The sequence below is a fragment of the Ochotona curzoniae genome, unplaced genomic scaffold, assembly GCF_017591425.1.
Source record: "Ochotona curzoniae isolate NIBS_2020 unplaced genomic scaffold, NIBS_Ocur_1.0 contig_1, whole genome shotgun sequence".
In the NCBI taxonomy this organism is placed as follows: Eukaryota; Metazoa; Chordata; class Mammalia; order Lagomorpha; family Ochotonidae; genus Ochotona; species Ochotona curzoniae.
Genome location: NW_024464918.1, coordinates 27294953 through 27320296, shown reverse-complemented (window position 1 = coordinate 27320296; position 25344 = coordinate 27294953). Strand labels below are relative to the sequence as shown.

The 25344-nt window shown below is 47.4% G+C and overlaps 1 protein-coding gene across 2 annotated transcripts in view; it reads left to right on the top strand.

Moving 5' to 3' along the window:
• FAF2 (Fas associated factor family member 2) overlaps positions 1–25022 on the top strand; it is a 43073-nt gene extending 18051 nt beyond the window's left edge. The window contains exons 3-11 of one of the 2 annotated variants that reach the window (XM_040965385.1): positions 4106–4240; positions 7233–7309; positions 9793–9931; positions 11759–11844; positions 11921–12012; positions 13757–13934; positions 17076–17247; positions 17711–17854; positions 23452–25022. In XM_040965385.1, coding sequence (XP_040821319.1) covers positions 4106–4240; positions 7233–7309; positions 9793–9931; positions 11759–11844; positions 11921–12012; positions 13757–13934; positions 17076–17247; positions 17711–17854; positions 23452–23634 — 1206 coding nt within the window. In that variant the 3' untranslated portion in view covers positions 23635–25022. The remainder of the gene's footprint in view (positions 1–4105; positions 4241–7232; positions 7310–9792; positions 9932–11758; positions 11845–11920; positions 12013–13756; positions 13935–17075; positions 17248–17710; positions 17855–23451) is intronic. The other variant, XM_040965465.1, reaches the window with a different exon arrangement.
• Positions 25023–25344: the final 322 nt, after the last annotated feature.

The following is a 25344-nucleotide window of genomic DNA, read 5'->3' as shown; positions in this document are numbered from 1 at the left end:
TAGAACCGGTGTCTATAAGGGGTCCTGGTGCGTGCAAGGTGAGGGCTTTAGCCACTATGCTACAGCACTGTGCCCTTTCTGTAGTGTTAATTGCTATATTCCCAGCATATAACACCAAACCTGATACATCTTAACTCTTAATAGAGAATCTGTTGGCTGTGCCAGGCCCAAAACAGCTTTTTTTTTTTTTTTTTTTTTTTTTTTTGAGGTTTGACTGTTTTGTATTTAAAACAGGCTGTTAGAACTTTCATACAATACCTTTTGTTAATATTATAATTTTTCTTAGAACTTTAGTTTGAGTTTTTACTTTTCTGCTCTGTTTTATTTATCATGGATGCACGCCCACGCAGGGGAAAGGACTCCACAATTAACCTTATTAAAAATTAACCTTATTCCTGTTGCTTCATGGATGGGTAGTGTTAAATGTTAATGTGTAGCCTTTCGGTCCTCTGTGTGTGTGAGTATATACACATCCTAGTGTGTGTTATTTATGTATAATACCATCAGTGTCACCCATGGTGAGAGTTAGGTGTTAGGATGCTGCTTAAGTGTTAGGATACTGTCAGATCTAACTGTGGCAGGTGGAAGCTCTTAAAAATCCTTATCTTTGCCTGGAAGTTGTTTTTGTTACTATGTTTGGAGGATGTATTTGTTTGAAAGGGTTACATAAGAGGGAGAGACCAGAGATTCCCCATCTGCTGGTTCACTCCTCCAGTGGCTACAGTGGCTGGCACTGGGCCCATCCAAAGCCAGAGGCTTCTTCCATGTCTCCCTCGTCTTGGCTGCAGGGGCCAAGCTACTGGGCCATCTTTCCCTGCTCTCGCAGTGGACTGACCCACTAGAGCTTGGGGAACTCCCCTACTGGGCTGTAGCTCCCACTGCTGAGCACAAGAGTTTGTGCTTCCTGTAGGCCAGGCTAAACAAGCCTGCCTCACTTGTCCGCAGGTGTGTTGGCTGGCTGACTGCAGAGGGAGGGGAGTGGTCCAGGCAAGGCTGTGCCAAACCGCAGTATGCTGGCATACACAGGAGTCAGGATGGGGTGCAGGCCATGCTGGGCTAGGCTGTCATACCCATTGGTTAGCTGAGAGCCGGAGGTGGGGGTAGGCTGCAGCATTTGATTCAAGGACCAAGATGGGGAGGAGTCCATGCCAGGATGGTTCAGAGCAGCCACCAGCATGCCCAAGGTGTTGCTGGGCCAGGCGTGGTAGGGCAGCTAAGGGGATGCCCATGCTGAGTTGCAGTTCCTGCTGGTGAATGTGAAAACCAGAAATGGGGCAGTCCTGCATGAACATGGCTTGTGTGTCGGCTAGGTGTGGGGTGTGTCCAGCTGGGCCCCAGCAACTGCTGGTGCTGGCGAGAGGCAGAGTAGGTGTGGGATAGGCTAAGCTAGATCATAGCACCCATGGATCATATGAGTGCCGAGTCTGGAGGGGGACCAGGTAGGGCTGGCTGTAGCACTCATCAGTGAAAGCTGAAACAGTTGTAGGATGGTTTGGCAAAGCCACAGTACCAGCTAGGGAACATGGGGACTGGAGGTGGGCCATGTCAGGCTGAGCCAGGCACCCACCAAGTCATGACTGGAAACTGATCTGATGAGAGAGCTTGTTCCCTTGTTAAGACACAGCCATTGCTGATGAGTGCAGGAACTGAGGCTGGGGGCAGTCCATGCTAGGCCGGACTACAGTACTTGGTGTACATGTGGGTAAGGTCTGTGGGATGGGCTGGGCTGGACAATCTGCACTATTTGCTGGCAGGTGCAATAGTCAGGAGTGAGTACAGGCCGGGCTGGGTTGAGATGTAACACCTGTCAGTTCACATTAGGTCCAGGACTGGGTGGTGGCCAAACTGGGCTAGGCTGCAGCAACCCCCATTATAAGCTGGGACTAGGGGCATGCTGGATGGAGCCAGGCTGCAGCACCTGCTGGTGAATGCTCAGGTGAGACCCGCAATGCCAGACTTGGCCACAGCTCCCACCGGCGCACACAGAACCCCAGGCCAAGAGCAAACCTGGGTCGGGGGCTTTGGGACGTCTCTTTTGGGCTACTGTTCTTTACTGGTGAGTATTAGAGCTAGAACTTAGGGTCAGACAGGACTGAGCAGGGCTGCAACAACCATTGGCCTACATGTAAGTGCACTCTGAAGTTTGCAGCAAGAGATCAATGAATAAATGGTTTCTTTTTTAAAGATTTATTTATATTTATTGGAAAGGCAGATATACAGAGAGGAGGATCTTCCATCTGCTGATTCACTCTCCAAGTGACCGCAGTGGTTAGAACTGAGCCGATCTGAAGCCAGGAGCTAGGAACTTTTTCCAGGTCTCCCACACAGGCACAGGGTCCCAAGGCTTTGGGCTGTGCTCGACTGCTTTCTCAGGCCACAGGCAGAGAGCTGGATGGGATGCAGGGTTGCCGGGATTAGAACTAGCGCCCAGGGCCCTGTGCAACCTAATGACTAAAGTCCTTGCCTTGCATGCACTGGGATCCTATATGAGTGGAAAACATCTTTGTGTATTTAATTTCTCCTCTCTGACTTGTCAAATAAATAAGTAAATTTACACAAAAATGATTGCCTAGAAACATGGTCAGTTGCTTAGACTTTTTTTTTTAAATAAATGTGAAGTTGTGGATCAGAGTTTATCTTTCTTGTTTTTGTAGTAATTCAGATTTATTTGGCAGGAGAGACATTTTCCGTGTGCTGGTTTCTTCTCCAAATGGCTGCAATAGCCAGGGCTATTCTTTGCCAAAGCCAGGAGCCAGGCACTCTGTATGAGTCTCCTACATAAGAGGCAGGTGCCCAGCTACTTAAACTGTTTTCTTGTGCTTTCCTAGACATATTAGCAGGAACTGGATCTTCCCTGGAGGTCCAGGGGCCGAGCACGTGGCCGTCTTCCACTGCTGTCCTGGCCGAGTGAGCAGCTGAGTCCCAGACCAGTGCCCACCATGCCACAGCACCTAATTTTTGTGGGTATAATACAGTGCGTTGAGAATCACAGAGGCAGGTGCAAATCATTACCCACAAGGGAGAACCAAGCAAGCCCTGGTGGCGTCCAGGCCAATCCAGGAGTGAGCATCAGTGTGTGGTGGGGGTAGGATGGAGGTGTGCAGAGCAGACAGAGCACACCACCATCCTGAGTGCTCACACATCTCCCATCATGCTCCTTTGTGAAGATGGGTTAACCAAGGAGCACCCTGCACCTCACCCCTCATCTGGAGGCTCCAGTCCCCTGGTCCCCTGGTCCCCTGGTCCCCTGGAACCAGCTGTGCGAGCAAGGACCTTCCTTATTGGAAACCATCTCTGCTCCACAAAACTAAACATTTAGTTATTTATTTATTATTATTTTTTTTATTGCAAAGTCAGATATACACAGAGGAGGAGAGACAGAGAGGAAGATCTTTTGTCCAATGATTCACGCCCCAAGTGGCTGCAACAGCCGGTGCTGCGCCTATCCGAAGCCAGGCAGGAGCCAGAAACCTCTTTTCGGGTCTCCCATGTGGGTGCAGGGTCCCCAGCCTCTGGGCCATCTTCGACTGCTTTCCCAGCCACAAGCAAGGAGGTGGATGGGAAGTGGAGGTGCCGGGATTAGAACTGGCGCCCACCCCGGCGCGATGGCGCAGTGGTTAAAGTCCTCGCCTTGCACGCCCAGGATCCCATATGGGCACCGGTTCTAATCCCAGCAGCCCCGCTTCCCATCCAGCTCCCTACTTGTGGTTTGGGAAAGCAATGGAGGATGGCCCACGGCCTTGGGACGCTGCACCTGCATGGGAGACCTGGAAGAGACTCTGGGCTCTGGCTTTGCACTGGCCCAGCTCTGGCCATTGCAGCCACCTGGGGAATGAACCAGCGGATGGAGGATCTTTCTGTCTCTCCTTCTCTCTGTAAATCTGACTTCTCATTACAAAGAAAAAAAAGTGCAGTGTACTTACTGCGTAAATGTGGCTTCCAGTCCAGTTCCCTGCTTTCTCACTGCGTCCCCGCACCATGGGCTCCTCTGGTGTCCTGTGGGTGGTGATTATGCTGTTAGGAGATACCAAGTGTTTGTTGCCTCGTGTCTTCTGGGTTGATGTGCGCATCGCTAACAGCCCTGCTTCTCCGTTTTCCTTCTCAGGCTGCTGTACAGGACAGACTGAATGAGCAAGAGGGCGTGCCAAGTGTCTTCAGCCCACCTCCATCCCGACCCCTGCAGGTTAATACAGCTGACCACAGGATTTACAGCTATGTTGTCTCAAGACCACAACCAAGGGCAAGTTGCTTTGCAGCTGGAATTTCCCCCTTTTCGATGTTATAAGTGTATTTATTTGGTTCTATCAATTTCTGTATGGTAGGTACCAAGGAAACGTTACTTAGACCTGGGCCCTTGGTAGACTTAGTACGTACATTGCTTTCCTTTGGATGCTTAGTAAGTTAGTATAGAAACTATTTTTTTTTTTTTTCTGTTTTTTTCCCGGTTACTTGGAAGATGCTTTCCATTTTGTTGGTTTTGGTCTTAGTGCTATTCATAGTTCTAAAAATGTTTGCTACGTGTTTAATAGAGTTCTGTTTTTAGGATAGGATCTGTTCACCAACTTATTTGTTGCTTCAGTTTACTTAATTTTTTTCCCCTTTCGCTTACTTAATTTTAAACCCGCTGTCAAGGGAGTGCCTGGGCTCTTTACGGGGGTCTCGGCCACATCTCCAAGACCAGTTTTGAAGGACTAAGTATCAGAAGGAGGTTCCCTTACATTCAGGAGGCCTTTCAAGAATACTCCAAGGGATCAGTTTGTGACATAATGGGATAATCTGCTGCCTGCGATGCTGGCATTCCGTGTGATCACCAGTTCAAGTCCTGGTGCCTCCACTTCTGATCCAGAACCACGCTAACGTGGCTGAGAAAGCAGTGAGTGATAGCTCAGATCCTTCGGCCCCTACACTCACGTAGGAGGTCTGGTCAGAGTCCTAGGCTCATGGCTTTGGCCTAGCCCCATCTCCAGCCGTCTCAGCCATTTGAGGAGTGTGAGCCAGTGGGGGGATATTTTCTTAGTCTCTTTCTCTTCTCTCTGTACCTTTGCTTTTCAAATAAATCTTTAGTAATAATAATAGTAATAAATTTAAGTTGATGTGAAGGCTCAACCAGCTAATCCTTCCCCTCCAAGTACCAGCGTCCCATGTGGCACCTGTTTGGGTTTCTGAGGCTTCCAGTCCAACTCCCTGCCTATTGCCTGGGAAAGCAACGGAGGAAAGCTCAAAGCCTTAGGACCACACATCTGTGCAGGAGACCCGGAAAAGGTGCCTGGCTTCTGATTGGCTCATCTGTGGTCATTGTGGCCATTTGGGTGATGAACCAGCAAATTGAAGATCTTTTCTTTCTCTCTCTAAATCAGCCTTTCCACAAAAAATACATTCTTTTTTAGTTAGTAAATAAATCATGGGTCCAGTGCAGGGGCCTAGCAAGCTGGTAGGCTGATCTTCTACCGCCTGTGCCACCGGTATCCCGTATGCATGGACTTCAGTTAAAATGCCAGCTGCTCCACGCCAGATCCAGCTCCCAGCTTTGGACCATCTCTGTCTCTCCTTTCTCTCTCTCTCTCTCTCTGTAACTATGACTTTCAAGTATTAACAAATAAATCTTATAAATTAATAATCTTAATCAAAAGTTTGCTTCAGTAACCTGGTGTTTCCTTGTGGGAGTTTTCCCCCTTTTTGTTTAATTTCTCACAGTCTAGTTACAGAAATCAGATATGTGTACTGAAAATGAACTCTGAAGAATTTCTTGGGAATTCTCTCATTCTTGGAAGTAAACTCACCTCTTATGCTTGTATCTTGAATCCTAGGAAAGCACTCCTTTTAATCTTGCAACGTTTATAAATGTACGCTATCGTGATACTTTTTGGGGAATACTTGATATTTTAGAAATGGAGTGCAGTGTTCCCTCATCTTTAAGATTTATATTTATTTTTATTGGAAAGGCTGCATCTTTTTTTTTTTTTTAAAGGCAGAGAGAGAGAGAGATCTTCCATGCACTGGATCATTCCCCAAATGACCACAGTAGGCCAGGCCGAAGGCACTAAAAGCCAGAATTCCGTGCAGGTCTCCCATGCTGGTGGAGGACCCAAGCATCTAGACCATCTTCTGTTGCTTTCCCAAGCATGATTAGCAGGGAGCTGGACCAGGACTCTGACGTGGGATGCTGGCTTTGCAGGTGTTGGTCAATCCCAAGGCACAACAGTGATGGCCCCTGCCTTTTCCCATGTTAACCAAGCACTTTCACGCATTACGTCTAACTTTTGGGATTTGAAGCACAGTGGCCATATTAGTATATTTCTTTTTCCTTCTTTGCAATCTAATGAATAGTGATTTTGCTCTGATCATAGATCTTAACAGGTTCAGAATACTTTTTTTTAACTTGACTTTTTTTTCTTTTTAAGGTTTATGTATTTTTATTGGAAAGGCAGATATACAAAGAGGAGAGATAGAAAGATCTTTTGTCCGCTGATGCACTCCCCAAGTGGCAGTAGCCGGAGCTGAGCTGATCCGAAGCCAGGGTCAGGAGGCTCCTCTGTGTCTCCCACGTGGGTACAGGGACCCAAGACACTGGGCCGTCCTTGACTGCTTTCCCAGGCTGCAAGCAGGGAGCTGGATGGGAAGCGGGGCTGCCGGGATTCGAACTGATGCCCATATGGGATCCCAGCATATTCAAGGGAAGGACTTCAGCCACTGAGCTATATTATCCCAGGCCCAGGAGATGACGTTTTAAATGAATTTGACAGAATAGCCATAGAAAAAGTATAGAGGCAAATTTAATACAGCAGTTATTTGAAAAACAAAAAGATACTACCGAATGAATTAAGATCATAAGGTATCCAGGAAGCAAAAACTATAGTGCAGAGAAAGAAATCCTGTGAAAGGATGAGAGTGAAGACTGGCTTGTGTATTTGAAAGGCAGAATGAGAAAGGAGGATCTTCTCTGCCTGTCTCCTCCTCAACCTGCAACATCCGCAGAGAGGCCAACCCAGAGCCAGGAGCCTAGAATTATCCAGTCTGTCTTTCCAGCCAGTTGTCTGTCTCCCAGGAGCATTAGCCACAAGCACAGTTGAGAGCGGAAGAGAGGCGGGGTCCTGGGCACTGAGATACAGGATGCTTGGCTCTCAAATGACAACTTAACCCACAGCACCGTAGCACTTACCCTTGACCTAGCCGTTTTGCAGAGTATTCAGTAGCAAGCGAATGGTCTCTAACTTTGTTTTTTGGAATTTCAGGGACTGCTTGGATGGGGTTATTACTTGATAATGCTTCCATTCCGATTTACGTATTACACGATACTTGATATATTTAGGTACGTACCTCTGTATTTATGTATTAGAAGAAATAAAGTAGACTTTGGAACTGAAAGGGGTTTTGTGCACTCTCGTAGTTTGTCATGAGATGAACTGCTCTTTCTAAACTTTCAATGTATTTTAAATTGTGTGAAGTATTTTAAATTATTCAAGCATCGTGGCAGGTGTTATAAAACAAGAATCGTCCAGGCTGTATTTACTGGTGTCCCCTGCCCTCCTCTACCGTGTTTTCACCTCTGCGTCCCCTGGTTAATTCCTACTGCCCTTTCCTTCCTAACCATCGTTGTCTTAGCTTCACACTCCTAGCATTTTTAACCTGAACCACTTCTGTATGCGACTACTCACTAGCTCAACAAACTCTCTTGTTGTGAAATTACCCACTGTTCCCTCGCTGCACCTCTCCAGATATTCCTTGTGTGTGTTTGACTCAGGCCTGGCAACCTCTTGGCTGCTGTCACGGAAGCCTTTTGTGCATTTACCCACTTGCTTCATGCCCTCACCGTTCTACTTTCCTTTATGCGCCACTCAAAGAGTGTTAAGGCTGGAAAGTGTGGTGTGAAGCTTGGCTTCTTGGCAGATCAAGATCAGGTTGTTTGAGCTAGAGCCATCCCCAGGCTTTCTGGCATCCACACAGGGCAGCAAATGAATATGGATGGATGGATGGATGTATAAATGAGTAATTACAAATATGTGAGGGCCTTCCGTCCAAGCAGCGTGTACTTCTGTCCATGAGTCCTGCTCTAGGGAGGAGTGTGGAGGTCAGGATTCACCAGCTGTGCGATCAGATCACACCCTTTGGCCTTGGCCTCTTGGTATTTTATGGAGCTGACCACTTAAGGACTTACTAGCTTTTAGCCAGGTTATTAATGGTCACCAGTTACCCACTAAATACTCTCTTCATCCCTGTCTTATTTGAGAATGATCCCTTGAACCATTCTGCCCTAATGAACTATGTAAAGATTGTTAAAACTAAAGAAAAAAATAGTTTAAAAAATGATCAGATTAAATCCTTCAGGATCATATAATACTCAGTCGACATTAGACATTTTGTTAAAAGTGTATTTTACATTATGTGTGTGTAGAATATAATGGGAAACAGAAAAAGCCTTTATTCTTTCTTCAGAATTTGAGAAATTAACGATAATCCTGAAGCAGTTTCAGAGCAAGTGGTGAAAGCATCGGTGACTGGGAGAATTTCCAGTCACTGTCCCATGTGCACATTAATGTTTTCTGTTTCTGATTTGATCTGGAATGTTTGTGTCAATAAATGTGGTTACCCCGGAGAAATTCCAAGTGAAAGTGTGTGCATGTGGGCCGTTTGTTGAAGGGCTAAGGAACTGGTTCAAGATTTGTAAGGAAAAAGTCACACTTTAGTTGCCTTTTCTGCGATAAGATAAATGAACAAATGAATGTTGTCTGCTCTCCTGGGGAAAATATGCATGGCATGTGTTACTAATGTTCCCGCAGCTGTTCCTCCGAGCCACTTGTTTCAGTGTAGCACCCCGGCCCAGCCCCATTGTCTTCTGCAGAAACCCAGAAGATAAATGAAAAGTGCAATACAGATAACAAGGGTACTTCCAAAAGTTCTAGAAAATGTATATTATGAAAACTGATTTTCAAAATTTTAGCAAGATAAACGTCTCTTTTAATTCCATTTTGCACAAACTTTCTGAAGCTCGCCATAGTGAGCCCTCTGTGGAGAGAGGCGTGTGGTGCGCGGGCCTTCCCGTTAGCTAGCTTTATGTCTTCCTCCGTGGATGCCATCAACAGTAAACCAGCAAGCAAGATGTACTTGCTCCTTTGAAGATCATAAACCGTGACTCTAAGGTCAGATTTGAAGTCCTGATCTACAAATTGAACAGTTTGGAAGTATTCACTAAACAGTTAGAATCCCAGAGCTTAAGAGGGAGAGGCAAGTAGGAAACCAGCAGAATCTTTGCATCCGAGCAGCAGTGTCTGACGGGAATGTTGTGTGCGCACACTGTTCAGAGTGGAAGCCCCTGACCACACACAGTTTTGCATACTGGAAATGTAGCTAGTATGACTAAGGAATTGAAATTTTTTAAAAAATTTAATTAAATTTAGAATAGCCACTTGTGGTAGTGCCTATGGTACCAGTTATTTCTAGGGAATTTGGATGTATAGTTTGACCTGTGAGCTTTTAAGACACTGTGTGTTTCTTTCCCAATCATTCTAGTCTGATTTTTTTTTTTTTCCTGCAAAAAGCACTCAGGATTTGCTGAGGCCGTGCTGGAATTTATTACCCTTGTAGTTTCCATTCTTAAACAGACAGTGGAACAACACTTGGTGTCTGGCGGCTTTGGAGCCGCACTCTGCGCTCAGGTTTGATGGTCCACTCCCAGACCGCCGGCCTCCCTTGTTGCGGTGCCTCTGGCTCTGTTGTAGCAGTCTGTGCACAGTGGCCCCTCCAGATGCCCTTCATTAAGCTGGATTCATGTGATATTTATTCCTTCCTCCCCAGGTTTGCTCTTCGTTTTATACGGCCTGACCCTCGCAGCCGGGTCACTGACCCCGTGGGGGACATTGTTTCATTTATGCACTCATTTGAAGAGAAATATGGGAGGGCTCACCCTGTCTTCTACCAGGGAACGTACAGCCAGGTCAGTGCCACAACTTACCAGTATGATTCTGTACCCAGAGGAGAGCATAACGCAGCACTGATCGTGCCATTCTGTCACTCAAAAACCAAAAAAAAAAAAAAAAAGACCAAACCTTTCAGCTGGTTCCAACGTTCTTTTGAGGTCTTTTCCTGTCCCAACTTTCCCGTCCCCGGGTTCCACCTAGAACATTCCCTGACCACGGCCTCTACTTGCCTCCCTCCGTGCCTGGCCTGTTGCTGTTTTCTGCACTGGAATGCCTTCCTCACGTTTTCACTAATTGGAATCTTACCTGTCCTTCAGCCAGCTCCTGTCGTTCCCCTCTTAAAGCCATTCCTGCTTGATGTACCTTCTCCTGCCCTCCCTTCAAATCTAAAATATTACTCCTTTTGTTCTTCGTGGCTTTATTTATTCATTTAGAGCAGTTTCGAGGACTTTATATTGCAGCTATTTGTTTGGTGTCTTACCTCTTTTATTAGACTGTAAGCCCCTTAAAAACAAAGCTTAAATATTCTTTGGTGCCTCACAGAACTGGCTAGGGCATAGACTGTGGATTCGGTGTGGCATGTTGCATTCAACCCCCACCATACAGACCCAAGTGCCACCTTTTGAAAAAGGAACAAAAATGAAATCTGCATGTGTGGTAGGTATATCTCTTACTTGCTAGAGAAGAGCAGATAATTCACTGTGAGTGTAGGCAAAGATGGTTCTTTTTGTTTTGTTTTGTTTTTAAAAATTTATTTTTTATTGGAAAGTCAGATATACAGAGAGGAGGAGAGACAGAGAGGAAGATCTTCTGTCCGATGATTCACTCCCCAAGTGACCACAACGGCCGGTACTGTTTCGATCTGAAGCCAGGAGCCAGGAACTTCCTCCAGGTCTCCCACGCGGGTGCAGGGTCCCAAGGCTTTGGGTCGTCCTTGACTGCCTTCGCGGGCCACAAGCAGGGAGCTGGATGGGAAGTGGAGCTGCCGGGACCAGAACCGGCGCCCATATGGGATCCCGGTGCGTTCAAGGCGAGGACTTTAGCCGTTAGGCCACAGCACTGGGCCCACAAAGGTGGTTCTATTCATGAGTGGAGAGTGAGGACAAATGCTTACCCTGAACGCTGACATTGGCTTCCTGCTTTGATTTTTTTTTTCCCACATCTGCTTTTTTCTAACAGTTCCCTTACTGGCTGCTGCCACCCCGCTCCAGAAACCTGGAGCACCTGTGTGTGCTCGAGTCATCGCGCTGAGTTCATGAGCACCGCTCCTGCACGCTCCCGCTGCAGTCATGGGGGTCAGCGTGCAGTGTGCCTAGAAGGATGCACTTGGAAAAGTCTGTGCACAGGTGTCTCAGACCTAGCCTTCTCTCTGGAGATCTCTGAGATCCTGTGCTCTTTAGAATGCTGTGGGGAGTCCCTCATCGCATTGCAGTGTGGCTGAAACTTAAGCTCCTAGCACAGGAAGGTTTTATGTACAAAGATACTATAGCTGTGAAGTGCAGGATTCTCACATGGTTTTCACATGGTCGATTCTTTAGACTGGAAACCTGCACTTATGGGAACCTATATTTCTCATTCTACCCAGTCTGATGTGCCTGGTACGATCTGAATGCTAACATCACTAAAACCTTTTTGTTAAAGCTTGCTAGCGTGGACTTTCCGTAGGAAGAGAAACGTCAAGGGTGGAAGGCAGGAGCCCTATAGATTTCCTGCTTTCTCGCTTGCCTTTTTTTCCCCTTGTTTTTCTTTTTGTTCCTTAACGTGTGGCTGTCCGTGAGGACTCTTGGGCTAGCTAACTGTTCACAGCGTGACCTTCAGGGTAACTGGTGTCCTTTGTCTCACAGGCCCTTAATGACGCCAAGCGGGAGCTTCGCTTTCTGCTGGTTTACCTTCATGGAGATGATCACCAGGATTCTGACGAGTTCTGTCGGTGAGTGAGCTGTTCTTTGTCTCTTTTCTGACCTCTTAGACATATGTTTTTCTCATGTTCTTCTCCCGTTCTACAGCAATACACTCTGTGCACCTGAAGTCATTTCGCTAATAAACACCAGGATGCTGTTCTGGGCGTGCTCCACAAACAAACCCGAGGGCTACAGGGGTGAGTCGGGTTGCTTTTGCTTCACTGAAATTGTTGGGAGTGTCTTTTTCTTGACATTTCTCTGTTTCAGAGCCTGTTTCATTTTTAAAAACATTCAGTCCTGTGCTCAGAAGCTTTTCTTTAATCTGATCACTGTGGCCCGTTTTTGACCAAAGAATATTCTCTTCTTAAGCAATCTAAACATTTGCCCCCATCTACTTGAAGGCAGAGCATTCCATCTGCTGATTCAGTCCCTGCATGCCAGCAAACGGCTACATCAGGGCCAGGGTGAAGTCCAGGGCCCGAAATTCCCGTCTGGGTGCTCCACATGCCAGGTAGGGGCCAGGCACTTGACCTGCCAGCTGCTGCCTGCTAGGGTGCACGTTAGCAGGAAGCTGAGTCGCAAGCAAGCAAGCAGCTGGAACCAGAACCTGCTCTTAGATACGGAATATAGGCTTCTCAAACAGCCGCTTAACCCACAGGGCTACAGTTGCACTCCATTTAGCAGTTAATCGTAGTAGTACTTGCTGCACAGAGAGGTAGCTGTTTGGGTACTTTGGGTGCTAATACAGATACAGAATATTCAATTTTTTGTTGGCAACAGCTCAACAAAAAAGAGCAGTATTTTTAGAAGTTAGTGGATGATATATAGTGAGCTCTAAAGATGAACACAGCCTGGCCCCTGCACTGTAGCGTGGCAGGTTAAGCCACGACCTATAGCACCAGCATCGTGGGCACCAGTTTAAGACCCAGCTCCACTTCCAGTCCACGCCCTGCTAACATACCTGGGAGACCAGCAGGAGATGGCCCGAGCACTTGTGCCCCCGCACCCCAATGGGAGACAGAAGCAGCTCCAAGTTCCTGACGTCAGCCAGGCACAGTCCCAGGCTGTTGTGCCTGTTTGGGGAGTGAACCAGTGGATGGAAGATCTTTCTCTCTGTCTCATCTTCTCTCTGTAAATCTGACTTTCCAATAAAAAATAAATAAATCTTTTTTTTTTTTAAGTTTTTTGGTGCAAAACTAACACTTTTATGGATTAATAAAAGACATGTGGGTTAAGGCATATGTTAGGCAAGAGGAAAGGAAGTTACACAGTGGGGACTTTGACCATCTGTAGCGTCAGCCTGAAGTTGCAGCCTTGACCACGCAAGTGGAGAAAACTGCTAAACTGTGTCGGTGTTGTTTTCTGAATCTTCTGCTGTCAAGTTGGCATCATCCTTGAACTTTACAGCCTTCTCTAGCATTTTCATAACAACCATGCTTCCCACTAATAAAGTTATTTTTTCTTTTTTTAAGCTTTATTTCTTTTTGTTTGAGAGGCAGATTTTTTTGGAGGGAGAGAGGTCTTCCATCTACTGGTACACCCCCCAAATGATCACGACTGCTTAGGGCTGAAATGATCCAGAGCCGGGAGCTTCTTTCTCACCTTCCACACTGGGAAGCAGTGTTCCAAGGACATGGAGCATCCTGCCTTCCCAGGCCACAAGCAGGGAACCGGATGGGAAGCGGAACAGCTGAGACACATACCAGCACCCATATGAAAGGATTAGTGAGCCCCACGCTCATGTCTTCCTAATCAAACACCTCGGTTTAGGAAAGCAAGGGTACAAAGGAAAAAGATGAGGAGGCTGGGGTGGGGCGGTGGGCACTGTGTTTATTTACCGAATAGGATGAAAGCAGTTCTCTTGTATTCGTTGTGGAAGTCTGAGGTGTAGTCTGTTTCTCTCCTGAGTCCTGCCCTTGATCTCTTGGGTCTTTCTCTCAGTCTCACAGGCATTACGAGAGAACACCTATCCGTTCCTGGCCATGATTATGCTGAAGGACCGGAGGATGACGGTGGTGGGACGCCTAGAAGGCCTCATTCAGCCCGATGACCTGATTAACCAACTGACTTTTATAATGGATGCGAACCAGACTTACCTGGTGTCAGAACGTCTAGAAAGGTAGAAGGGAGTTTCTTTCTGAAAGGAAGAAGCCAGTTACAAATTTGTTGAATGACCTGGGGCTCTGAAAGTGTTTTTTCCTTGTCTGTGAAGCAGTTTTAAAATCCTCTAGTGGTTTTTTTTCTTTTTAATGTTTTAAAATCTCTTTAGTGTCAGAATGCTTACAAACAGTGCTTTGACCTCAATCACTCTACATCACATCTGTGCCTGTCGACATCACGGGGCTTCAACTCTTCTCTCCCATTGTGTTAATGCAGTAATCTTAGATTTGTAAAACAGAAAAACACAAATAGTGAAGATCCCTCATAATCCTGGCTCCACTGATGCATCTTCTGACTTCACAGCCAGACGAAGTACCCTTATACACACGCATGCCCTGCCAGTGGTCAGGCAGGCCACGCTTTCCTGAGACTTTGATACCTTCACAGTACACATCACTTCTGACACCAGCTTGGTGGAGGCTTTTCACACACACTTCTCAAATGACCGATTCTGATTGCTTCTTGATTTAGTGTCAGATTCCATCAGTAGAAGGCTCAGCCCCCAAGATCACCCCCCCACCACCACCACCACTCATTGTAGACGCTGTTGCAAGCACTGCATTGTTTAATCTGTACTTCTGACCAAATGATTGTAACTCAGAATTTTCACAGTCCCTTCTTTGCGTTTAGTTACTTGCTGGAACAGCTGACAGAACTCAAGAAAACACTTAGGTTTACCAGTTGATCAGAAAGAACAAACTGAAGGACACAAAGAGATGCCTATGGGAGGGTGTGCAGGAAGAGGCAGGGGGCTTCCTTGTCCTCCGCAGACACACCACCCTTGAGGGTGCTGCGTGTGTGCGGCATTTTGAAGGCGCTGAGAAGCCAGGCCATGGGGGCTTTTTGTGGAGACTCTTGGGGAAGCGTGATCGAAGCATAGACAGCCATTCAGAAATGTGATTGGACAAAAGGGTCTGAGCTGAGGTTCCTGGGCCAAGTGGAGGATCCCACCAAGGCCTAGCCTGTTCAGGTCCTTGCTGGCCTCTCTGCAGCATGCCTTCCTCTCAGGCTTGGGGACAGTCTCTGCTGATGGGGGGTTGTGGTCAGAGAATGTCCTTAGAGCCAGCCCCAAGATGGTACAGAAGAAAAGGCGTAATGGCTCTCCATGAGCCAGGAACCCTGGATGAGAACACACACATCTAGCGAAATGGCACATGGAAACTATTTTAAATGTAAACTTAGAATGGCACTCCATATCTAAATACACCATAGTGGAACCAGGTCCCTTGCTGGACTTCTAGATAATTTTCAGGTGTTTGTTTTTTGTTTGTTTTTTTCTGATATAAATAGCATGCATTATTATAATTTCTTTTTTTTAAGAATTATTTATTTTTATTGAAAAGGCAGATACACAGAGAGGAGGAGAGATAGAGAGGAAGATCTTCGTCCAAGGATTCACTCCCGAAGTGACTGCAACAGATGGTGCTGCGCTGATCAGGAGCCAGGAGCTTCTTTTGGGTCTCCCACGCGGGTACAGGGTCCCAAGGCTTTGGGCCGTCCTCGACTGCTGTCCCAATCTACAAGCAGGGAGCTGGATGGGAAGCAGGATGGCCAGGACACAAATGGCGCCTGTAGGGGATTCTGGCATGTGCAAGGGGAAGAGTTAGCCGCTGAGCCATTACACCAAGCCTAATAGATAAAACTTTTTAAAGGTTTTTGTTGTTGTTGTTTTGTAATTTGTTTGAAACATAAATAAATTTCACTGCCTAGGTGCCTGCAGTGGCCCAGGCTGGGCTTAAGGCAGAACCAGAGCGCCAGTAGGTCTCTGTCGTGTGACATAGGCCCCACGACTTGAACCTTACCCTGCTGCCTCCTGGCTTCTGCATTAGCAGGAAGCTTGGGTTGGGAGCCAGAACCGCTAGGAGAGAGGCAGTGGGTTAAGACATCTTAAGTGCGCGCGATTGTTTTTTTCTTTCTTCTTTTGTCTTTTTAATGCCAACACTTGTATTCTTAACAGAACCTGTGAAGTGAGCAGGAGGCTGAATCTGTATGCACAAGATTTTTACTCTCTAGACTAAATAAACATCTCAGTTTTTTTTTTTTTTAAGATTTACTTATTATTTTATTAGGAAGGTAGATTTATAGAGAGGAGAGACGGGGGGGGGGGGCAGATCTTTTATGTGCTGGGTCATGCCAAATGGCCACATTGGCCAGAGCTAGGCTGATCTGAACCCTAGAGCTTCTTCCAAGGCTCCCACATGGGTGCAGGGTCCCAAGGCCTGCTCATCTCCACTGTTTTCCTAAGACATAAGCAGGAAAATGGATGGGAAGTGAAACAGGTGGGGCACAAACCAGCATCCATATGGGATCTCAGACTTGCAAGGCAAAGGATTAGCCAATCGAAAGATCACATCAGGCCTACATCTCATTAATTTTCCTTTTTTTATGATTTATTTATTTTTATTGGAAAATCAGATTTACAAAGAGAAGGAGAGACAGAGAGAAAGCTCTTCAGTCCGCTGTTTCACTCCCCAAGTGACCACAACGCCAGGAGCTTTTTCTGTGTCTCCCCCATGGGTACGGGGTCTCAAGGCTTTCAGCCATCCTCAACTGCTTTCCCAGGCCACAAGCAGGGATCTGAATAGGAAGTGAAGCACCTGGGACACATGGGATCCTGGCAGCTTCTTCTGGGATCCCACACAAGTGCAGGGTCTTAAGGCTTTGGGTCGTCCTCCTCTGCTTTCCCAGGCCGCAAGCAGGAAGCTGGAGGGGAAGTGGAGCTTCCAAGACATGAACTGGTACCCAGGTGGAATCCCGATGGATGCAAGACGAGGAGTTAGCCACTGGTCCATTGCTCGAGGCCCTATAAATTTTCTAACATGAATATGTGGTTTTGGATTTTATCAGTGGAACATATCCTCAGAAGGAGATTGACCTTAAAATAGGATATTGTTGATCAAGTTAAAAGGGAGAAAACGTAAAAGAGAAAGGAAAATTTGCCCTTTCCCCCCGACCCCCGAAGTTAAATTGAAAAGAGAAAATTCATCTCATTTCTGTCAGTCTCTTCCAGTCTCAACATTATTAATCAGCCAACTTCCCCCAGGATCAGTATGAGAAACAGCTTTGTGGAATTCCCGTTTTGTTTTTGATCTGTCCACAGGGAAGAAAGAAACCAAACCCAGGTACTGAGGCAGCAGCAGGATGAGGCCTACTTGGCGTCGCTCAGGGCCGACCAGGAGAAAGAGAGGAAGAAGAGGGAGGAGCGGGAGCGCAGGCGGCAGAAGGAAGAGGAGGTGCAGCAGCAGAAGCTGGCGGAGGAGAGGCGGCGGCAGGTACCCACCCGGGACCCACCACCTGGGACCCACCACCCGGGACCCACCACCCGGGACCCAGCACCTGGGGTTGCTCATAGCTGCACAAGCAAGACACTACAAGACGCTCTAGCTGTGGCTCGCTAAATTTTCCCTGCCATTTACATGTTCATTTTTAGAGCCGGTGTTTGCTGACAAGGCATTTCATTCATGGTCTTATTTCACTATGCATCCCCACTTGTTCATAGCTAGTGCCTTTGAGCCACTCTTTTTCCTCAAATAGTTAAATGTGTAACTGTAGTCTCAGTAACACGTGTTATGCAGTGGTACGGTGATTTAGGTTTTTTTCTTACTCTTGGGAAATAGTTTTTCCTGTCGTAGTTAGACATTTTTCTTTTGACTGCACACTAAGCCCACGTGGTCACGGTGTTTGTTCCCAGTTTTCTGTTGATGCCACGGTCTCACCGCTGCTTTGTTTCTACAGAACTTACAAGAGGAAAAGGAAAGGAAGTTGGAGTGCCTTCCTCCGGAGCCTTCCCCAGATGACCCAGAAAGTGTCAAGATCATTTTCAAGTTACCCAATGATTCTCGAGTAGAGAGACGATTCCACTTCTCACAGTCTCTAACAGTAAGGACCACCTGTGTTGCGCGATGCATATGGAGGGTCTGGGCTCGCGCTCGGGAAGTGTCGGTGGGGCCTTGAGAGCGTTGTTAGGAACGTGCTGCTTAGAGGAACTGGAGAGCAGGGGCAGCAGGGACGAAGTGCTGGAAACCAGGAAGAATACAGTGAGCCAGGGGTCCCCTCAGATCCAGCTGCCACCTCAGCAACTTTTAACATTTCTTCGTTTGACTGAGTTTTTGGCTTCTAAGTAAAATAGATGTCTTGCAAAGAAATAGCACAAAAGACTTGCGTATTTGAAGGTAGACAGCTCTTCTGTGCTGTCTTTGCATTAGCTTCAGAGTGGAAAGAAAGCTCTGTCTGCAGGGACTGGAAAGCCCTGGAGCTGCACATCTGCTGGAGCTGCACGTGCATTCTCTGTGTCATTCTTTCGCACTTGCTGCTGCTTCAGCCGTAACAAGCAAAGCTCCACTTTTCATGTGGTAGTGACCTGCGTAATAGTGTTTGCCATCTCTGTACGAAAGTAGACTCTCAGAATCTCACAGAATGAGGGCCAGATTTTGAAGGGTACTAAATGTGTTTTTTTTTTTTTTTTTTAATTGGAGAGTCAAATAATGCAAAAAGGAGGGGAGACAGAGAGGAGACTCCTGGTCCGCTGGTTCACTCCCCAGGCGGCCGCCATGGCTGGAGCTGTGCCATCCCGAAGCCAGGAGCTTCTGGGTCTGCCACATGGGTGCAGGGTCCCAAGGCCATCCTCTGCTGCTTTCCCTGGGTGGGAAGTGGGGCCGCTGGGATTAGAACCAGTGACCATATGAGACCCACCGCATGTTCAAAGCGAGGACTCTAGCCACTAGGCTACTGTGCCAGGTTCATAAATTTATTTTTAAATTCTTTTGTAAGATAATCTTTTTATATGTGTGTGTTTATATGTATATATACACCCATATATTTATTCTCAAATGGGAGTTACAGGGAGAGCTTAAATCACTGCTTAATAACACTGCACAACAGCCAGCACTGGGCTCAGCCAAAGCTAGCAGCGCCTCCAGTCTCCTGTAATGGATGGTAAGGGCCCAGTTATTTGGGCCATCTTCCACTGCTTTTCCCAGGCTGTTAGCAGAGTTGAAGCAAAGCAGCTAACTCTGACCAACGCCCACACAGGACTCTGGCATCACGTGCAGCAGCTTTCCCGGCCACCACAGCAGTGACTGCTGGTGTGTCACAGAACGGACCAGGCACTGGGGATTTCAGAGATGGCTGGGTTGTGCTTCTGGGATTCATTGGGTTTACTGGCCAATAACGAAGTAAGACGCAAGAACTATCATACAACAAAAGTTAAGAGTTGTCTGGTGGAAAAGGAAATGTTCAAAACAAACAAAAAAATCTGCCACTTTTCCTTGCTTCTCGCTAACGCACTTGTTTCCTTTGAGGAAGGTGTTGTGTGTCTCACTCTGCAGTACCTGCATGTGTCTCATGCAGTAGCTGCTGTATGCGGTGGTTACTGGATGCCAACTCCCTTCCCCCAGCCTCCTCTGTACTTCTCGGGGTTTGCTTACATATATATTTTTATTCCTTAAAGATTTATTTATTTTTATTGGAAAGGCAGATTTACAGATAGGAGAGGCAGAGAGAGATCTTCTGTCTGCTGGTTCACCTCCCAAGTGACCACAACAGCCACAGCTGAGCCAATCTGAAGCCAGGAGCTTCCTCCAGGTCTCCCACACGGGTGCAGGGTCCCAAGACTTTGGGCCGTTCTCGACTGCTTTCCCAGACCACAAGCAGGGAGCTGGATGGGAAGCGGAGCTGCCAGGATGTGAACCGGTGCCCACATGGGATTTCAGCAGTTGCAAGGCAGGGATTTAGCCACTAGGCTATCCCACCAACCCTTGCGTACTTATTTTAGGGAATGTGTTCACAGCAGTTTCATTGTTGTGCACCTGAACTCTGTGGGGCTTCATGGGATAGCCCCAAAATTGTGGTAGACAAAAAGTTCAATGTGAAAGACCTAACAGATTGACTCAAGAATGTTGGAGGGAAAGTCTGTTGGAAATTTGGAACAAAAGTCCCTCTTCGTGACCAAAACAGAACTAACCATTGGTTAACTCTTTATTCCTTGGAGGCTTTGAAAAGCTGTTTTTAGGGGGAAAATGCCATCATCACATGAGATGGAGAAGTTAGTGTAAATGGGATTAAACAGTGGGAGAACAAGTACAGATCAAGTACAGAAACTGGGTGTGATGGCGCTGGGATTAGCATTCCCGAAGCCGGTGATGTGAGGCTGCGGGGCTGGAGGACCGCAGAGCCGTGTCACGTGCTCTGAACCTGGCCTCCTGGAGGACCTGCTTGGCAGAGCACGCTCAGGTCTGGGCAGTGGTGAGAGGCTCAGGGGACAACGTGTATAAGCTGCATCCAAACCACCAGCTCACAGGAAGAGGGCGAAAAGCGGCCATCAACGAGAAATCCACACTACATCTACAGCATTATGAATTTTTTGTCCATTGCTAACCACAGGGAGCTTTGATAGTAATTGATTTCCTGATGATGTTCAACTCTTTCATCATTGTTAAGCACAAAATGCTAGTTCTGTTCCCGTGTTACATATTCTTAAGCAGTGAAAAACTAGCACAAAGTAGTATTTCACCTTCAAATAAAGTCTGTCTTTTACTCATTTGAAGAATGGAAAAGGGAACTGAGGGCCTGGGACGGTAGCCTTGTGGCTAAAATCCTCACCTTCCATGCACTGGATCTCATATGAGTGCTGGTTCTAATCCCAGATGCCCCGCTTCCCATCCAGCTCCCTGCTTGTGGCCTGGGAAAGCAGTCAAGGACGACCCAGAGCCTTGGGACCCTGCATTCGCATGGGAGACCTGAAAGAAGTTCCTGGCTCCTGGCTTCGGATCAGCGCAGCTCTGGCCATTGTGGTCACTTGGGAGGTGAACCACACTGATGGAAAATCTTTCTCTGTCTCTCCTTCTCTCTGTAAATCTGCCTTTCCACTAAAAATAAATAAGTCTTTAAGGGGGGGAGGGGTGTAAAAATGACAAGTGGTGGACTAAAACTTGAGAGCTCGGCTTGGTCCTGTGATGTAGCGGGTAAAGTTGCTTCCTGGCATGTTGGCACCCCAGTATGGGTGCCAGTTAGTAACCCAGGTGTTCCTTGGTTTTTGTTTGTTTTAATTGGGAAGGCAGATATACAAAGAAAAGGAGAGATAGAGAGGAAGATCTTCCATCCATTGATTCACTTCTCAGGCAACCGCAACGGCTGGAGCTAAGCCAGGAGCCCGGAGCCTCCCATGGGGGTGCAGCTTCTCCCACACGGGTGCAGGGTCCAAGGCCTTGGGCTGTCCTCTACTGCTCTCCTAGGCTACAAGCAGGGAGGTGGACAGAAAGTGGGGCCTCTGGGACACAAACCAGTGCCCATAGGGGGTCCTGTCATGTTCAAGGGGAGGACTTTAGCTGCCTGGCTACCGTGCCAGCCCCAGGTATTCCATTTCTAATCCAACTCCCTGCTGATGGCCTAGGAAAAGCAGTGGGATTATGGCCCAAGTATTTGGGTTCCCGCCTCCAGAGTGGGAGATCCAGAAGCAGCTCCTGAGTCTTTGCTTCTGGCTGCCCCATCCAGAACCATTACAGCCATCTGGAAAATGAACTGAAGGATAGGAGATCTTTCTCTCTCTATCTGCTTTTCTCTGTAAATCTAACGTTCCAACAAATTTTTCTTTTATATATAAAAATTTCATAAATGAAAACCTCTGTCTGAAGGTCCGAGGGTGAGCTAGCTGAAGGATGTGCTTCTTCGTCCAAGGGAGGTCAACACTGAGCTGAGCTCGTCGTGTGGAGAAATCAAGTGAAAAGAAGTGAGATTCTCCCAACTAGGGAGGGTGGCTGAAACGCCTTCCTCATCCTTACAGGGAGTCTGACAAAGCTGTGGCCCCACGCCGTCCCCACGGACACATTCTCTGTCCGTGGAGAGCTCCCAGGGGCAGCCAGCACACCTAGCACCTACATTTTGGCTTGTACTCACCATCATTCTCTAAAAAAAAAGCCAGGGCTCCTGGGAGACATGGCTCATCCAGGGCCAGGTCAGCTTGTGGCAGGAAATGGAGGTCTTCGGACCATGATAGGGGCATGTCAGACGCAGATGCCTGCCCATTCAAGTGTGACTCCCTGTGGAACAGCTGGAACATTCATATAAGTAATGACTATCACTGTTGAATAAAATCGGAAATGTTGAAGCTTTGAGGAAGAGAGCATCTCCATAGTTGCAGAGTGTTAACCCAGAATAGAGGAGAGGCCTGGCAGGTACCAGCTCAGTGAGATAAGATAGCAAAGATGGTGCCACACACACTCAACCCGAATAGCAAGCAGCAGAACGCAGAAGGCTTTCTGTAACATTTCTGCCAGAAGCGCACAAGGCGAACCTAATGCTGAGAAGACACATCAGGAGACATTGCACAAATGAGTGACCGACAGCCTGGGCGGTGGCAAAGTTATACCAGCCGTGGAAACACTGTCGAGCTGTGTCAGTCTGAAAGAGGAAACGTGGGAGATGTGACACCTGCATCTCAGCCGGAGCCTTCTGCTAAAAATAACTGGCAGAAGTCCCCCTGGAGCATGCGCCACCCGGGGACCCTGGGATGACATCTGGTGGCCAGCCCCCATCCCCAGGTACTGGGTGCGGCTTCTCTCCTTCTCGCCTCCCTTCCCCCAGATACAGGAAGAAGAAAAATGTGGAAACAGTAATCTCATCCACTTTCCCCTAATCCCTGACCCTTCCCACCCTAAGCGGTGGTCCACATGGGCATGCATCCTTCCCGACTGTGTAAATATCAGCAAAAATCAAATTTAAAAAAATTTAAAAGCTGGCAGAGCTTGGCTAGAACTGGAGCAGTGTGATCCGTTCAGAGCCACCTGCACCATAAGGTCTGCATCCTTACATCTGATCAGTTGCAGATGAAAAAATGTGTATACTACAGTGGAACAGCAATTTGGGTAGCATTTTATACTATGGTAAAGTTAGCAAGAGGAAAGCATAGGTGTGTTTACCCCATTTTATATAGGACACGCACATCCTCATCAGGTGTTTCTGATGGGCAAGGAGCCGATCCTTCCCGGATACCAGTGGGCTACTGAATATATTGTTTTATGATCAGTAAACTTTGCTGATTCTGAGGGCTAAGATTATGTACAAAGACTTTCCAGAGCAATACTATCAGCTATTCTGGACTAATGGGACATCAGATTAACAATTCAGTCTTAGTTAATTCAAAGAAAAAAAATTCGGTTTGATGCTTTCAACTTTTCTGAAACTTTGTGATTATGTCTAAGTATCGAGCTTTATATCAAACAGGTTACCAAAAGAAGAAACATGAATCCATTCCGAATAGGGATAGCGTTCACCTGAATAATTTCTTTTCAAAGGATTGCCCTGCATGTTACCCTGGAAGCAGGAACATCTCAATGAACCTGCTGTGATGCCTTCCTCCCTCAGAATCAACCTGGGAGAAATGAGCAGCATTGGGCTGGACTGCGGGGCGGCGGGGGGAGTGTTTGTGTGTGTGTCTGTGTATCTGATTGGCTTTTTTTTTTTTTTGATGACCTCTGCAGGTAATCCATGACTTCTTATTCTCCTTGAAGGAAAGCCCTGAAAAGTTTCAGATCGAAGCTAATTTTCCCAGGCGGGTGCTGCCTTGTGTCCCTTCAGCGGAGTGGCCCAACCCCCCTACGCTGCAGGAAGCCGGACTGAGCCACACAGAAGTTCTCTTTGTTCAGGACCTGACAGATGAATGACACTTTCTTGCTCTCCCCTTACACCCCTATCCCTGAAAGAAATGGATAAAACGAAAACCGAAAACACACACACACACAAAAAAGAGATTCATATTATTATTATTATAATACAATATTTTTTTTAAAAGACTGCTGCATCCTAAGGAAGGATCAGAAACCATGCTGCCTGCGAGAGTCAAAACCTATGTGTGCACAAGGTGAGCAGTGGACGGCCCGCCAAGCCCGCCCTTCCCTCTGGCCTCTGCACCGCGAAGCTGCCAGCTGTCGGAGAGTGCACCTCCAACCCTGAGGAAGGGACGTTCCCACTCGTTCTTACTCGCTCTAACTTTTATGGAAAATAAAAATGAAAAGCCTCCCTCTGCCTGCTCCTGCAGCATCTCCTGAGGACTCGGGTCTCTGACATCCGGAGGAGAGGGGGAAGAGGAAGCGCATGGCAGGGGTCTTGTGGAACTGCCCACAATTTACGAATAACTTTCATTGGTTCTTTTGCTTTGTAATGACCAAAGGAATACGGCAAACATGGGTGTATTTTTTTCCCCCCTTAATATTTGATAAGAGCCAATTCTTAAGCCCATGCGTAGTGTAATAAAGGTGCCCTGGGTTGGTTTATGCTTCTGCCATTTGTCCCTCTCGGGGTCCCGTCCCAGAGAGGTCATTCTTTTTGGTCCAACTCTTGTGTCCTCTTGCCACCAGTGTGCCCTGATTGGAGCAGTGGGAGGAGACGTTGGTTTGTAGCGTCACAGTGGCTGCATCCATACAAAAACGTGTGTATGCTGTGAACATCTATGCACATAAGCCACACCCAACTGCAGAGTGTCCTTGGCATCTGGCCCAGGTGGTGGTTCTGGGTTCTGACCCAGAGGACAGCAGCTCTTCGTTCCTCTTCTGGCCTGTGCATGCTTTCCCCGCCTCCCCACCTCCCCCCACCCCCCCAAACCCAGAACCTTCCCGAGTGAAGCATAATGCCTTTCCAGAGGAGTCGCAAAGGAGCTAGCAGAACCACCGAAGAGTGCCCTGGCTCTGTAGAAATAGGGTCCTGGTGGCTTCTGAGGATAGCAAAAATCCAGAGGCCTTGGGTGCAGCACACAGCCCCTCGCTGTGTGAACTGCTGGAAACCACATTCCACTTTGTGATGGAGCCATCTGCTGGAAGCGTTATCCTTGCCTGCTGTGTTGAAGGAATAGGGCTATTTTTCTTAATCCTTGCTTTGTCTGTAGTTGAGTTCATGGTAATGAGTGAATGGGTCAGGCCGGGTGTTGGCTGCTGGTATGCACTGACAAGTGTTCCAAAGTGTTTCCAGGTTAGACTGCAGTAGGCTCGCAAGACTGCAACCTGCTCAAGTTAAAATGAGGACAGGGGCCTCAAGTCAAATAAAGCCTCGCTTGGTACATGGTAGTCTCCCAAAGGTTCTCTCTCTCCGCTACTGAAACCTAAGGATCGCCTGCTTAGGTGTGGTCACTTTTCTCCCTGCTGTTCTCAGGCAAACACCATGAGGCTAAGTTGTGTCACCTCCTGGGTGTTGCCTGGAAAAGCTGAGACTGTCCCAGTGGCCTTGGCACAGGTGTCCAGATTCCGTCTCTGGGAGAATCCGATCGTGTTGCTGGCTGCTCCAGCTCTCTCCTACTTTGTTCTGTGCTGTGCTAGGCCAGGTGGGAGGGAAGTTGCCATCTCACGGTGATAGAATGTTACAGTGATAGAATGTTATAGAAT